The sequence below is a fragment of the Schistocerca gregaria genome, chromosome 11, assembly GCF_023897955.1.
Source record: "Schistocerca gregaria isolate iqSchGreg1 chromosome 11, iqSchGreg1.2, whole genome shotgun sequence".
In the NCBI taxonomy this organism is placed as follows: Eukaryota; Metazoa; Arthropoda; class Insecta; order Orthoptera; family Acrididae; genus Schistocerca; species Schistocerca gregaria.
In genome coordinates this window covers 112,991,105-113,007,434 of record NC_064930.1, presented here as the reverse complement: position 1 = coordinate 113,007,434, position 16,330 = coordinate 112,991,105, and the positions used below count along the sequence as shown (strand labels likewise).

Below are 16,330 nucleotides of genomic sequence, written 5' to 3'. Positions count from 1 at the left end.
GTGGGGCACCGACATCCTTACATCACTCACTGGTGGGTGGCAGTGCCTGTGTGTGACAGGCAGGGGTGCTGACCTATAAAAAATATTGGGGTGGGGGGGGGGGGGGGGCATACTGGGGGGTCTTGCCCCAGGAAATTTTCAAAATTTTAGATCACCATTAAAACCCCAAAAACTGGACTCTTGATAACTCGACACTCTGGGAAACTCGACAAGCCTGACATTTTTTGGGTTTGAAAAAAGAAACAAAACAAACACGCACAGAATTTTTGTAAAAAGCTAATTTAATTTACAGTAATAATCATGCTTATAGACTATCATGGAGCAGTGAATGTATAGCCCTGAAAAGACTGAACTTAAATTTAAATAAATCCTAACTATCAATAGAAGGATAAAACAAAATATTGCTGTCGCACAGTAATAGCTCTTTGATTAACAAGTGAAATAGCTAATTTAAGCTTGCTTTGAATAAGGCTCAGAGTTCATTAAATAAAAACAATATCTCAAAGCTAATGCTTTAATACAATTAATAAAGTAAACACAGTATGCCTAATACTTTCAGTCAAAAAGTATGTAAATAGTGGGTGTTAATTGGGTCATACACCCTACAAATATTTCAGTATTTGTAAACAACGAATACAGTACTATAGTAATACAGTACTAAACTAGTACTAATATTGTGAAACAGAAAATTTAACACTATTTATGTATTTAATTCTCTATTTCATTAAGATTTTTAATATTGTTCAAGTGTCTTTAGAAAGGTGCAAATGCCGACCGTCTGACTGGATTACTGAATATGAAGTCGATGATTCATCCAAAACATCTCGATGAGCATGAAGAATGGCCAAGTTGTTGAATAACTTCTGTCTCATTGATGACCAGAGATATGGCTTCAGACATCTAAGGGCGCTAAATGACCGCTCTGCTGTTGCTGTCGTAATGGAACTACTTGGAGAAGCTTAATGCACTTCACTACTTCACATGACATTTCTCCAACTGCAGGCTCTTGTGTAATGTACTTTCTTACATCACACACCTTTTTTAAGACCAGTTATTTTTTATTAGCAATATTGGCTAACATATTCAAGTGTAAGCACAGTCTCTCAATGTCTAGGTCATTTTTTAAAAACTCAGTTGATTTTTCCAAATTTGTTTAACCTCTGTTTACTAAAGCAAGCACTCTGGTTCAACTGTAATGACCTGTGAGTCCAGTTGAAGAAAACTACCCAGTAATGCAAGATTACACATTTTCACAAACTTCAATGTAAATAGCTTTGTAGTATACCTTTGGGGTTTTGAAAGTGTGTGGTGAGCTGGCTTCATTGTTTTCATACTTCTTTGGTAAACTTCAAATCTGTGGAAGTGAAGGATCATCAGCTTGTCAAGGTTTTTCTTTTAAACACAATTCCCAAAAGCGTGCAAAACTATTGCGCCTTCCATTCGATATACAAATCTAACCCTCATATATTTTTTCCAAATCAGCAACACTTAAGATGAGGCCATTGAATTTTTTCATTGACATCCTCTACTGGGTTCACTGAATGGCATGTAAAAATAAATAAAGTCTTGAATTGTATAACATTGACTCAAAATAGCCTGCACATTTGTAACATGCCTCTGTTTTGTCCTTTGCAGAAAATGTTTCAAAAAACTCTAGAAGTTCTTCAAAAGTTTTTTAATATTCTCAAGATACTAGAAGCTTGCATAGTCTATTGAGTTGGGCAAAGGGGTCATAGACCAGCTTGGCCGTTGGTGCTTTCACAGCATATACTTCTGAAAAGTCCCATTCTTTTGTTGGATTCTCTTATGGTGTTTATTAAGTCGTTGGCTAAAGCCATAATATCCCTCATAGATGGCAGAGACTGTCTACAACTGCCAAGTGATAACTGTGAGCAGTGCAGTGTACATAACAAGGGACTGACTCAGCAACATTAATATACTGATGCTGATCAATCAAAATACTGGTCACTGTGAGGTTGAATGCCATCTTGTGGGATTGTGAGCACACAACCCAGTAATGAAAGTATACAAACGGAAAAGAAACAAATGGAGAATCTGTCTGGTAATGATACAAGCTCCAAAGAGGAAACACAATGACATAATCAATTCTGACAAAGGGCAGGTTCTTGCATCCCCAAGACAGGGGATGAGCATCTTGGAAACAGCAAACAGTAGAATTTGAAGGGACCATTATAGTTGTGGAGTTTGTCAACATTATACTGGAAACCACCTGCATTCCTCGATGGCTTCCCTGACAGTGAAGGCACCTTCCAGCAAGACAATTTGGCAAAACTAGAATCATGCTACAGCTTGGCAACCAAATTCAACTGGTCTGAACTCAATCTGGGACACAAACAGGCCCATAATTTGCAGGAATGGTGTGACCTGCCTGTTGATATCTGATGCTACATACCTCCAAAAACCTACCAATGGCTTGTCAAATACATGCTATGCAAAATCAATCCTATACTGCATTCTAAAAGTAAACGAATATGCTATTAAGAAGTTGGACACAATGTACTGGCTAATTAATGTAAAAGCACATCAGATTTCACCAAGGAAGTGAGAAACAAATTTGAAACAAGGAGATTTCATATTGTGAAAATTGTTCTCAGCAATTCTATAAAAAGGTTTCAGATTTTCAAACTGGGAAAATCAAGAAGGAATGTTTACTAGGGTAAGTCAATTATTGTCCACAATTTAGTTATTGTTTTTTTGTTAATTTTGGTAGTACTGTTATTTTACATTGATGACCCATGCTTTGTTTATTTGTCGTGATATCTCTGCAATTTTCAAGCTGCTAGGTTAGTTTTTTTTATTGCTGTCGTGCTGTTAATCATGGCTGCTCTGATGTCTATTTGCACCAAAGAAGAGCAACGTTCAGTGATCTGCTTTTGTGGTCGGAAGGCATATCAGGGGCTGAAATTCATCGAAGACTGTTGGTACAGTATGAGAACAGTGTTTTGCCACAACGGAGTGGCGACAAATGGATTGAAAAATTCCAAAATGGTCGCACAAGTGTTAGACATGAAGGAGCCGCACTACCGTTTACCACAACAAATGAAGAAACCATTCAGCATTCACATGAAATGATTCTCTTAGGCAGACAATTAACTATTGATGAAAAGGCACATCCCCAAATTAGTCACAGTTCTGCCTACAGAATCATCCACAACAGCCTTGGGTTTCATAAAGTTTGTGCAAGATGGGTCCCAAAACAACTCACACAGTTGCATAAACAAACACACTTGGGTATCTGCAAAAAATATTTGGATCACTATGGTAACAAAGGGAACAACTTCTTGGACAGGATCGTTACTAGTGACAAAACATGGATCCATCATTACGAGCCGGAGAGAAAACAGCAGAGTATGGAATGGAAACATCCAAATTCGCCATGCAAGAAAAAGTTCAAGATCCAATTATCTGCAGGAAAACTGATACTTACGGCTTTTGGGAGTGCACAAAGTCCAGTACTGGAACTTTGTGGGGAAAAGGGTGCAACAATAAACAGTGTACGTTACAGTGAGATGCTTACTGCCAGGCTAAAGCTTGCAATTTGAAGCAAACACTGAGGATTGCTGTCAGAAGGTGTGTTGTTGCACGACAATGCCAGCCTCCATACTGCTACCCACACTGCTGAACCGCGCCAGAAACTGAAATTTGAAGTACTGGATCATCCTCCATGTAGTCCCGAACTTGCCCCTTCTGACTATCACTCGTTTGGTCCACTCAAAGAGGTATTAATGGGGCCGTCGATTTGCCTCAGACGAAGCAGTGAAGAAGCGATGCATTCCTGGCTCGCGGCTCAACTGAGACCCTTCTTTTATGATGGCATCAGGAAGCTTGTACAATGGACCAAGTGTGAGGAATGTCAAAAAATGATGTTCTTGTAAGTTTTCTATTTGATTACAATTAAATTTTATAAGTACTTTGTGTATAATAATTGACTTACCCTCATATAAATGGAACATATTCAAAAGTTTGTTGGTGATATTCAACAACAAGTAGATGAACATAGCAAAAGTAGGCCTGAAAATCAGTCATTTTCATACTAAATCACTGCTTAAGCAACACAATGAAAGGAATATCACAGAAATAAACAATGAAGTCACAGAAGTAGTCGATGTGCTTTTATACTGAGGACACTTGAAATCAATGACGTGAAGAGAGCAAAGGAAGGAAACAGAAGAGTGGAAACGGACTAACACTTTAGACTGTGCAGTTTCCCAAACTAAGACTCACATGTGTCTGAAAAAGAAAACATACAATCAGTTTGTATTAATACATTTTACTCGTGTCAGTAAGAGACAAATGTGACAAAAACATCACATAACTGGGATTGCCAGATAAATAACAAAGACAGAGAGAGATCCATGCTGGTAATTACCGTGAGAGACAGGAAGATAACAGATGGGCCAGGGAATAGACTGGAATCAGATGTATTGCAAATGAAAAGGCTGTGGGCTGTCATTTTGCCAGGAAAATGGATGGTAGTTGGAGTGAAGGAGTTCTCTGCTAGATTCTAAGAGGTGGGAAAACCCCAAGATGATGGTTGATTGGAGGTGGGGTAGTGATATCAGGAAACACGCAAGACATACAGGTACATCCGTATATAGAGCTTGAAATGCATGAAGAAGTCTGGAGAGGGCCTTTATCCAACAGTGTACGTCAGATGACTAATGATGATGAATATTTTAGGTGTTGCTTTTCATAACCATCATACAGGTACAATAATTAATCCAGATGTGCAGGATGCAAGCACAAAAGTTGATTCATAGACTGGAAACTTTAATAATTAAGCAACAAAATTGGAATCCATACCAATTCAAAAGAATTAGTAACTTACTGTATTAGTAATTCATCCCACAAATTATCTCTATTTCTTCATTTAAGGGGTGAAACTTTCTGTTAATTACATGGCAAGGAGCATCTTAACAAATAGTCATGTTCTGTAAGTAACTCATTATTTACTAATAAAAGACAATATTTTCCTTGAAAAAATATTGTAATCAAGTATGAGCTACTAATAATAGTTAACCTGCAGCTACATAGTATTATTAGTAACACAGTATGCACATTATGTTTACGTGATGTCCCTCTCTTACATTAATGTATACCTTGACTACTTCAACATCCCCGAAAATTCTTCTTATTGGTGGGATCTATGGAAGATGGTGAATGAATGAATAAAAATCACTGAATACCAAAAAATGAGTGGCATGTAGAATATACAAGACTGTAAACACGATACAGAAGATGTATCATGACATAAATTTTAAATATTTTTTCAATAGTTCATAGATTCACACAATGTGACAAGAAATCCCAGCCACTGCCAGTGTGCTACTACACTCACAATGATCACTTTTAAATTACTTTTTGTTCAGGATGCTCAATCTCATGATTACTTGCACCCTTACACACACGACGTGTGTGTTTGTTAGGGCTTTAGCGCATAAAACATCCAAGGTCATAAGCATCCAAATCATGACTTAAAATGGGACATTTTATAGGGAGTACACTTTGTGGTCCTTTAAGTTAGTTGACAAATTAGAGCATAGTCAGCATTTAGATGGATAAAACTATACTGAATAATAATACATCCTCTAACTCCCTCCACTGCCAGAAATCGAATCACTCCTCGTTGTTCCTGCTTACTCGCGTGCATGTTCGGTAGTGGGCGATAACTTGTGTGACTGCCTTCTCTTTGGCATTAAACCAGACTGGCACTATGCAACATCAAAAAGTGCACACACGTCAGCCTCTGGAAATACGGAAGCATCCGATCCGGCCCGTCTGCTTTGACCCATGACGTCACAAATATCAGGGAAACGACCATAAACCATGATTCCAATATGGCGCATATTAAGTCAGTACGTACACATTGAGGACGAAAATACATCTAAAAACACACACACTTTCCACAAAAAGCCTAATGGCATTGGGTGTTTTTGGGTGGGGGCAAACTGAATATAAACAAATTTAGACGCCCACCCCCATACAAAACGATGAAAGAAACTGACATCACAAAACTCCCCAAATACCACTAAACACAATATCTGGAATCCAACACTTTCCTTGACCTATATAGCTCAACAGTAGCTCCCGATCCCATAAATTAGGATCAAACACTTCCCTTGGCCTATTTAGTTCAAAAACATCTCCCGATACAAATACCAACATACACACATTGGGATCGAACACTTCCCTTGACCTGTGCACTGTTAATTTTATTCATCATATCCATTCCTGAACAAAAACAACAACCGATTGATTTTACTAAAATTACCACACGATGTACAGTGAACAACACTAAATTAACCTTCACACGAAATTGTTAACTCACTGAAACGAATTTCACTATAAACACAGCAGACACTCGAACCATTCTGGATAATGTGCAAAAGCAAACTGAGCCCATTACACCACAAAAACGAAAACCCTGGACATACCACCAGAGCGCACAACAAACCACAACACGACGACATCTACAAACACGCCACACTCACAAACCAAACCCCGCACCATCATGACGTCACACACAACACCCTTACGTCACGGGTCAAAGCCGACGTGTGGGATCGGATGCTTCTGTCGACCCCAGTCTCTCTACCAATAGATAGTTAGTGCCACCATATCTGCAGTTATGTGGTGCCACCATACGTCTAAGGCAAATGTAGATGCACTGAGCAGGTTTCATTTGAATAAATCTCATGTAAATCAAAATATTTAATACATTTTATTTTCTACTTTCTGTGATTGTGTATGTCATTGATTATTGTATAAAACTTTTATACTTTGATGAAGCCAACTATATGAAAAATACTGAAAAGTGAATAAACATTCTTATTCTGACATAGGTGGCGAGCAACTCTGGCAGGTATTGAAATATAAATAACCACAGAACAAATAATGATAATGATTTTTGTTGACTGAGTACAATGTGTCTTACTTTGAAAGGGAAAGCAATGCACAAATTCTGTAATGGTAACTTTCCAACAAAGAGGCCAAATTTTCCCCATTCCTCCCGAAATTGGTAAAACTTGCATAGAGCCCTTCCATCTCCTAACCACCTCCAACCATTGTTTATTTTGTAGTTGATATTCTATTTGTGAACATATGTACCAGAATTCCTGTTGGAGATTCTTAACCTATGTTTTTACAGGTTAGGATCCAAAATTCTTAGTACAATGATGGGCATGATAAACAGCATTTCATAGTAAATGCTACCAAAGAAAAAGCACGCCTTAAAAGCCAGGAATAAGAAAGGCTGTCTCTATTCAATGTACGAGGACATAAATCATCTAAGTGTTGGTATTTCAAAGAAAAGTCAAAGTTCATGAGTTAAAAATTATTCTCTGTGAATGTAAAAATGTTAAAGCTGTTTGCTGCAATGAACATCAGCTTACAGAATGAGATTTTCACTCTGCAGCGGAGTGTGCGCTGATATGAAACTTCCTGGCAGATTAAAACTGTGTGCCCGACCAAGACTCGAACTCAGGACCTTTGCCTTTCGTGGGCAAGTGCTCTACCAACTGAGCTACTGAAACACGACTCACATCCGGTACTCACAGCTTTACTTCTGCCAGTATCCGTCTCCTACCATATCTTTCAGGAGTGCTAGTTCTGCAAGGTTCGCAGAAGAGCTTCTGTAAAGTTTGGAAGGTAGGAGACGGATACTGGCAGAAGTAAAGCTGTGAGTACCGGACGTGAGTCGTGCTTCGGTAGCTCAGTTGGTAGAGCACTTGCCCGCGAAAGGCAAAGGTCCCGAGTTCGAGTCTCTGTCGGGCACACAGTTTTAATCTGCCAGGAAGTTTCAACATCAGCTTACTTATGACAATATTAAAATTATTAATAAAATAAAATAAATTCAAAATAGTCAATATAAAAGGCAGTGTGGTCCACAGGCAAATCACTGTCAGGTGTTAAGAGTTAGCAGTGATGAAATATTTAAGATTAAAGTAGATTATAGCCTTGTAGTAAACTCAACTCAAATATCAGAGTTTTGAAATGAATTCTTTATAAATGTGATGAAGTCAGACGTTGACACAAGAGTATCAGAGGGGAAGTAAATCCCTTTGGACTCCAAGAAACAAAGTATTTCATATGATTTTTTTTAAGTCTCAAAGTATGTGGAAAATGTTATATCATTGAGGATTGAAACCGCGCTGGAATGGGACACCCAGAAATGTGATTAGAGCAGTTTATCACATAACAGCTGCTATATTCTCTCAAATAATCAACCTATCTTTTGAATTTGGATGCATTACTAATGTATTTAAGTATGCCAGAATCAAACCTCTGATTCAGAATGGATGGAAGAAAGACATGTGGAACTGTTGCCCTATTTCTATTCTTGCACTCCTGTAGAATATAACCTCAAAACAGACCCAAAATTGATAACCAATTTGGACTAAAAAAACAAAAAACAAACAAATTGGATGCAATGATTAACTCTACTGAAAATATATGCAAAGCATTGGATCAGAGGAGTAAAGTTGTAGGTATCTTCTTCCATCTTACAAAAGCCTTTGACTGTGTAAACCATGCCATGCATCTCTATAAATTAGATAAATATCGGATTAAGGACAATTCCCTGAAATATCTTACATTGTACCTGTAGAACAGAAAAGAAAGGTAACTGTTAGTTCAAATACAGTGAAATATTGTAAAGAAAGTACAGTATCATGAGGCGTGCCTCACGGCAGTTTTTAGGGCGCATCCTGTTCTTATTCTACATAAATGACTTAACCATAAACATACATTTTCCATCTCTTCTGTCTACAGATGATACTTCTATTTTAGTTGAAAATGATAAAGAAGAAAACATTCTGAACTCTTATCATGAGTGCACTGGATACCCTACACAACTGGTTTCAGTTGAATGGGTTTAAACTAAACATTGGAAGAAACTCTATGGTACATTTCAAAACCAAACGTTTGAAATGTGGGGAACCTAAAATACAACTTAAATATCATCGTATGGGGAAGTTGTCGTGATCAGATTCCTTGAACTAGGGAAGTTGTTGTGATCAGATTCCTTGAACTAAAGGTGAATAAGAATTTAAGCTGGAATGTACATATTAATTTGCTATAAAATTAAGCAGTTTTGCATTTGCAATACAAATATTTGCAAATTCAACAGAAACAAGTACTCTAAAAATAGCATACCACAATTTTTTTGAGTATGTCATTTGGTATGGCATAATTTTCTGGGGGAAACTCAAATAGTGTATCTCAAATACTAAAACTGTATCAATGTGTGCAGCACAGAAAAAAGAATCTTGTCACAAAACTGTTCCCTCTATATAGATTTATGAAATTATACTACTCCTAAACAGACAAAAATTATTTAAGGAGAACCACTTTACCCACATGTTTAACATGTTAAATAAGAATTTTATGCTACTCACACACCAATTTAAATTATACACATGGATTCCTGAATTTATTGGGCTGGCAATATATGATAAATGGGCAAAATATTTGATATCAAGCCAGAGATTCTAAAAATAGGGCTGCACCTGATTCTGGGGGAGAAATACTATTCAGCAGATGAATATAGAGGATCAAATGATAATTTTAGCAAGGGATAATAAAAATGCTGTTGTTATTACTATTCTTATTATTAGGAGTCTGTTATTAGCATAAGTTTTTCTACTTCTATGGTGAAGCTACACCACAATTTTGATGCGACTCCTGTACCTGAATCAACTGATTTAGATTATGCGTGTTATTAAACCACAATTCTCAATTTAACCTGTAGTTATACATAACAAGTTGTGAGTAACATACGGCATGATCGTATACATCGTGCTATCGATACTTAGCAGATCCTCAACTCAATTCCTGTCATTTAGACTATTTGTGGTGTACTCCAAGATAAACAGTAAATTGCAATACTAGCCGTCAGCTTTGACCAGGGGCGAAGTGAACATGGGTCAGACGATTTAACAATTACTATTATAAAGTTGTTTCCTTGGCCATATTTAAGATGTAAATAAATGCCAGTAAATTTTGACGATAAAACTTTGGCAAACGTCCAGAACCTAACAAAAGGCATGGAAATATAGAACATACAGTTGTATGACACAAGAAGTGGATCTATTGCCGTAACTTACAAAATTTGCTGCACCGTAAGCGAAAAATTATATTTTACGAAAAAAATTACAAATACGAATTGGAGACAGTATTAAACGTGCAAACAAAGTTGACACTCGGCGCGGTGTCTGTTGGGAGCGACTATATATGGCAAATGCCATATATAGTCGCTCCCACCAGCCACAGCGCCCTGTGTCACACGTTTGTTTGCGCGTTTAATAGTTGGCAACGAGACATGTTGACTGATTACAGAAGATGGCAAATCAATGACAAAATTGCCTTCATTCGTGCAAAGATAAAAGATACGCCGCAGCATAATGGATGATAAGTGTCAGCATGATTGACATCATACAGAACGGAATATGTAAACAAATTTATGCTCTGTTCTTAGGTCCCATACCTAGGAAAACGCGTCATAGGCAGGAAATAGTGACCAACACGTGAGACAATGATTCTGAAAATTAATGCTTCTCGTTTCAGTCGCAGTACCATAGTTTACACTGTTTCCAACTTCATATATACATGCAGACAAGGCACAGGATCACCCTTCAAGAAATATGATATCAAATCCCCACAAGATATCATCAAATAGTACAGTAACGAATTTTCTTTGGGAAAGGCAAAAAAAAAAAAAAACAGTAACTGCAGTTTCATAAAACCTGCCACTCACTTCTGAAAATGCAGAAATAAAATTTAAAATGTGGCAAATGCCTAATATAAATCCAAAGAGGAAAAAAATAGAGCGAAACAAAGTTACTTTTGTATTCCATCACTATTGCTGTTTGAATATCCCTCGCATTGAGACAAGAACACATCGTAGATAATGCAAGTGTCAGTAGTTCCTACCTGGTCCGTCAGAGGCGCTACCGTTCCTCCCAGATGAAACTTGTCATCTGGTTTAGACAACTTCTATAATTCAGTAACTTCCGATTACAATAATTTATAGCATCAGATACAGAATATAATTAGAGTCACAACGTCCTCAATCGCTGATTACGAAGAGAAGCATTTATCGATAAAACCTGAGTATTGCAAAGTAGTCCAAAGCTGTAGCAGATCACATGCCACAGAGTAAATACTAAAGAACAACAGTAAACTCATTACTATTTCGTGTAATGTAATATCTTATATAGACACCTTTTATTAACATGACACGTTCCACATCATTGAGAAGTATCGTATTCATGATATATGGAACAAGTACTAATCTAATTGGAGCTTGTACCGCAAAATACACTTCCACTATAGCTCAAGAACAGATTGCGAATATACGAGTAAATCGAGACGGTTACCCCAAGAAGCGCTTTAATTCCGTAACGAAGAGAATATCGGGAAAACTGTGCAGCTGTAGTGATGGCAACGATACACAGTACGATTTTTTTAAGTTATTGCAAAGAATCAAAACTGGTTAACACCGGAATATTAGAATTGTCACCGAAAGTTTTTTTTCTCGTAACAGCAGACATTTAAAAAATTCTCTGTGACTCAAACGAAAATTTGACGATGTGTAACGCCACTTCAAGGAACTGCGTCACACATGTCATTAACATTACAGCGGCGAATCCTATATTATAAGACATATATTTCACACCGAGTATCTAGATTCATATATTAGGGAAATGGAGAGCACAACTCAAAGTACAAGATGCATTTAAACATTGAAAAAAAACCTTAATTCTGTACAACATTTCAGCGAAAATATATGTTTAATGAAGGAGTAAGGTATTTACAGTAACCAGCTGTGAATTGCAATAACAAGACAAATAAGAACTATAAAGAAGCACATAGTGTATATTATATTTAACCACAGTATCTCTGTAGTAACAAGCTTTGAATTAAAACTTGACGATATGCACAGAGGAAGTTCAAACAGAAGTTAACCGAATCCCCTGTATAAGCTGGATGTATCAAGTCACGAAATACATTTCGGTACTGATACCGTAATATAACCTTTCATTTTTTGTAATATTTTCGCTACTGATAAATATAATTTACTATATTGTGACTGTTTCTAATGCCAAATGCAACCAAAGAACTAGCGCCTACCATCACCTACAGATGAAGTTACACAACCTTACCTGGGCATTTCGAGCGAAGAGAGCCGTTATCAAAAAGAGCGGTGTTAGAAACGACAGCGAAAACGCTGCAGCCATATTTTTTCGGACTTCCTCTTGATTGCTCGAAATTCTTCCTGATGGCTGGAAAATGTGACCTCACGCGTCAAAAGACAAAAGCTGTTTAAATTGAACAATGGCGATTCAAGGAAATGTTATGTTTCAAAACGAATAAAATACCAACAATAGAAGACCGAGGCTTGGCAAAGATACAACTGGCATCTGCCCTAAAATCTGTGTTACGGTAATATTTATTATTATTTATTTGACCTACACAGTGAGACACTATTTAGCCGTTAACACTTGGAAACAAAATTGCAATTTTTAAACTTAGACATGGGCATATTTCTTTAAAATAACTATATATCGTTTCATCACTATTAGACATACAAAGACAAGCTTAATGCCTGACCTCGGAAGTATTAGTTAAATTTTTCTGTAAAAGAATGCTGATTTTAGCTTGTCTCTGAGTTTGTGGGCAGCTTTTTAAAATTGTTCACTAAATTAAATCTTGTCAAACATTTTCCACTCTTTGTTAGAAAACTAATGACGCTTGTTGGGAGTGGCTCTCTAAGTCGTAAGAGGAGTTGTTCTCTGTGTTGATGGAACTTCGGGAGGGCGAAAATTAAATGATTGATGTTTACACCATCTGTGTTGTAGCAATAACAGGTGTCTGAATTTCTAAGTTGCAGACGAAACAAATGAGAAGGGAACTTGCTGTGATTAGCCATCATCGTAGTGATTACACAAATAGCTCTGCAGGTCACACACATGGTGGCCACACGATTAAGTCTCATCCTGCTGACTGTAGAAATTGCTCTGCAGAGCACAGAGATATTGGTCAACTGGTTTACAGCTTCGTTACACAAAATATCCGCGTAAGCTTTTATTCTAAGCAAATAAATACATTTATTGTTTCGAGAGAATACCGTTATTTCATGAGCTATGTCGACATCATGTTTACTGCTGTGTTCACCCCCGTTTCTGCTCTCCATGGCACTAAGAATGCTTTTTGAATCAGAAATAATCAAAATCGTTCCGTCGTTCTGTGTTAAAGACTACTTGATGGTTTTCATGATGTCTGCCACTCCCACTCTAACAAGGGGACCCTACATACTGTAAATCACGGATTTTGATGCGATTCAAATATGTTGTAGAGGCATTTACCCTGAGTACCTGACTATCCGGTTTTTTAACGACGGGCCTTGATTTTTGAGAAAATCGATTTCGAAGTTCACTGCGCGCTTTATATATCCTTATCACTGATTTTGTCTGGAGGAAGCCAGAGTAGCGTAGCGGTAAAGGTTCACGTCTATCGCGTGGGGGTACTGTGTTCGAATCGTGGTTATGTACTTTTTTTTCGAAATCGACCGAATTTTTCAATTTTATTTCAAAGAATACCAACAAACAGTGTAGGGGTGTGCGAAATTATAAATATATATTCAGTTATTAATTTTTACAAATGTCCATTCCGTTTGTGGTTCGCATCATATTCTCCCAATTCATCTTCTTCGTTGAAATCTATCAGTTCATCATTAATAATGATCTGTCTTTCGACCAAGAGATCCTGTATTGCATTACATATCTCATCGCCAATTGCAATGGAATTGGCAGAGATCACGCTAGGTGGTGTATTCGTTACGAAATTCAAATCGCGGAGTAGATTTTCAGCGTTTTTAATGGCATTTGTGATTCGCCTTTCGATTCTTCGTTCAACTCCTCCACTTGTGGATCTTCTTCTGGCTGCACTACTGCAGAAACACTCGGTTCTTCCATTTCACAGAATTTTTCTAACACACGGCACTAGAGACGCTTTGCGAGCAACTGCCGTTGTAGTTAGATGCGAACGTAAAGGAATGCAACTCCCATCCACATTGGCCTAGGAGCTGGGGATCCCCATTACAGCTAAAGCCGTCGGAACACGGACCGTGCATCTGAACGTTGAGTGTTGAGCGTGCCGAGTTTCTGACGTCAGAGCGTTGAATAGCACGTTCGGGAGTCTTTCCGAACGTGCAGAGCAATATCTGGCATGTCAGATATTCTGAGCGTGCGTCTGACCGTTGACCAATGAGATGGCACGACGCCACTACGTCACAAGCACGCTGTATCCCTTCAGTTCAGAGTTGTGAGGCGCCATATTGGCATTCATTTCAAGCCCATATGTATATGTGCCGTTTCTGAGCACCAGCAAATTGAGAATCAGTGGAAAACTCGTTGTTAACTGTGTGATTCGATCCAATAAAATAATGAGAAACATCATATTCGTGGCAAAAGAATTATTGTAACTTGCGTATTAAGAGTAGGCTAGGGACAGAAAGTTGGCTGAAACCACATGTAAACAGTAATGAAATCCTAAACTCAGATTGGAATGTATACTGCAGAGACAGGCTGGACAGTGAAGGGGGAGGCGTGTTTATAGCGATAAGAAGTGCAATAGTATCGAAGGAAATTGACGGAGATTCGAATTGTGAAATGATTTGGGTGAAGGTCACGGTTAAAGCAGGCTGAGACATGGTAATTGGATGTCTCTGTAGGCCCCCGGGCTCAGCAGCTGTTGTGGATCAGCACCTGAAGAATAATTTGGAAAATATTTCGAGTAGATTTCCCCACCATTTTATAGTTCTGGGTGGAGATTTTAATTTTCCGGATATAGACTGGGAGACTCAAACGTTCATAATGGGTGGCAGGGACAAAGAATACAGTGAAATATTTTTAAGTGCTTTATCTGAAAACTACCTCGAGCAGTTAAACAGAGAACCGACTCGTGGAGATAACATATTAGACCTTCTGGTGACAAACAGACCCGAACTATTTGAATCAGTTAATGCAGAACAGGGAATCAGCGATCATAAAGCGGTTACTGCATCGATGATTTCAGCCGTAAATAGAAATATTAAAAAAGGTAGGAAGATTTTTCTGTTTAGCAAAAGTGACAAAAAGCAGATTACAGAGTACCTGACGGCTCAATACAAAAGTTTTGTCTCAAGTACAGATAGTGTTGAGGATCAGTGGACAAAGTTCAAAACCGTCGTACAATATGCGTTAGATGAGTATGTCCCAAGCAAGATCGTAAGAGATGGGAAAGAGCCACCGTGGTACAACAACCGAGTTAGAAAACTGCTGCGGAAGCAAAGGGAACTTCACAGCAAACATAAACATAGCCAAAGCCTTGCAGACAAACAAAAATTACGCGAAGCGAAATGTAGTGTGAGGAGGGCTATGCGAGAGGCTTTCAATGAATTCGAAAGTAAAGTTCTATGTACTGACTTGGCAGAAAATCCTAAGAAATTTTGGTCCTATGTCAAAGCGGTAGGTAGATCAAAACAAAATGTCCAGACACTCTGTGACCAAAATGGTACTGAAACAGAGGATGACAGACTAAAGGCCGAAATACTAAATGTCTTCTTCCAAAGCTGTTTCACAGAGGAAGACTGCACTGTGCTTCCTTCTCTAGATTGTCGCACAGTTGACAAAATGGTAGATATCGAAATAGACGACAGAGGGATAGAGAAACAATTAAAATCGCTCAATAGAGGAAAGGCCGCTGGTCCTGACAGGATACCAGTTTGATTTTACACAGAGTACGCGAAGGAACTTGCCTCCCTTCTTGCAGCGGTGTACCGTAGGTCTCTAGAAGAGCGAAGCGTTCCAAAGGTTTGGAAAAGGGCACAGGTCATCCCCGTTTTCAAGAAGGGACGTCGAACAGATGTGCAGAACTATAGGCCTATATCTCTAACGTAGATCAGTTGTAGAATTTTGGAACACGTATTATGTTCGAGTATAATGTCTTTTCTGGAGACTAGAAATCTACTCTGTAGGAATCAGCATGGGTTTCGAAAAAGACGGTCGTGTGAAACCCAGCTCGCGCTATTCGTCCACGAGACTCAGAGGGCCTTAGACACGGGTTCACAGGTAGATGCCGTATTTCTTGACATCCGCAAGGCGTTTGACACAGTTCCCCACAGTCGTCTAATGAACAAAGTAAGAGCATACGGACTATCAGATCAATTGTGTGATTGGATTGAGGAGTTCCTAGATGACAGAACGCAGCATGTCATTCTCAATGGAGAGAAGTCTTCCAAAGTAAGAGTGATTTCAGGTGTGCCGCATGG

General features: G+C 38.3%; 1 protein-coding gene across 1 annotated transcript in view; it reads right to left on the bottom strand.

Moving 5' to 3' along the window:
• LOC126295296 (trypsin-1-like) overlaps positions 1-12,435 on the bottom strand; it is a 198,155-nt gene extending 185,720 nt beyond the window's left edge. The window contains exon 1 of the mRNA XM_049987731.1: positions 12,183-12,435. Coding sequence (XP_049843688.1) covers positions 12,183-12,257 — 75 coding nt within the window. The 5' untranslated portion in view covers positions 12,258-12,435. The remainder of the gene's footprint in view (positions 1-12,182) is intronic.
• Positions 12,436-16,330: the final 3,895 nt, after the last annotated feature.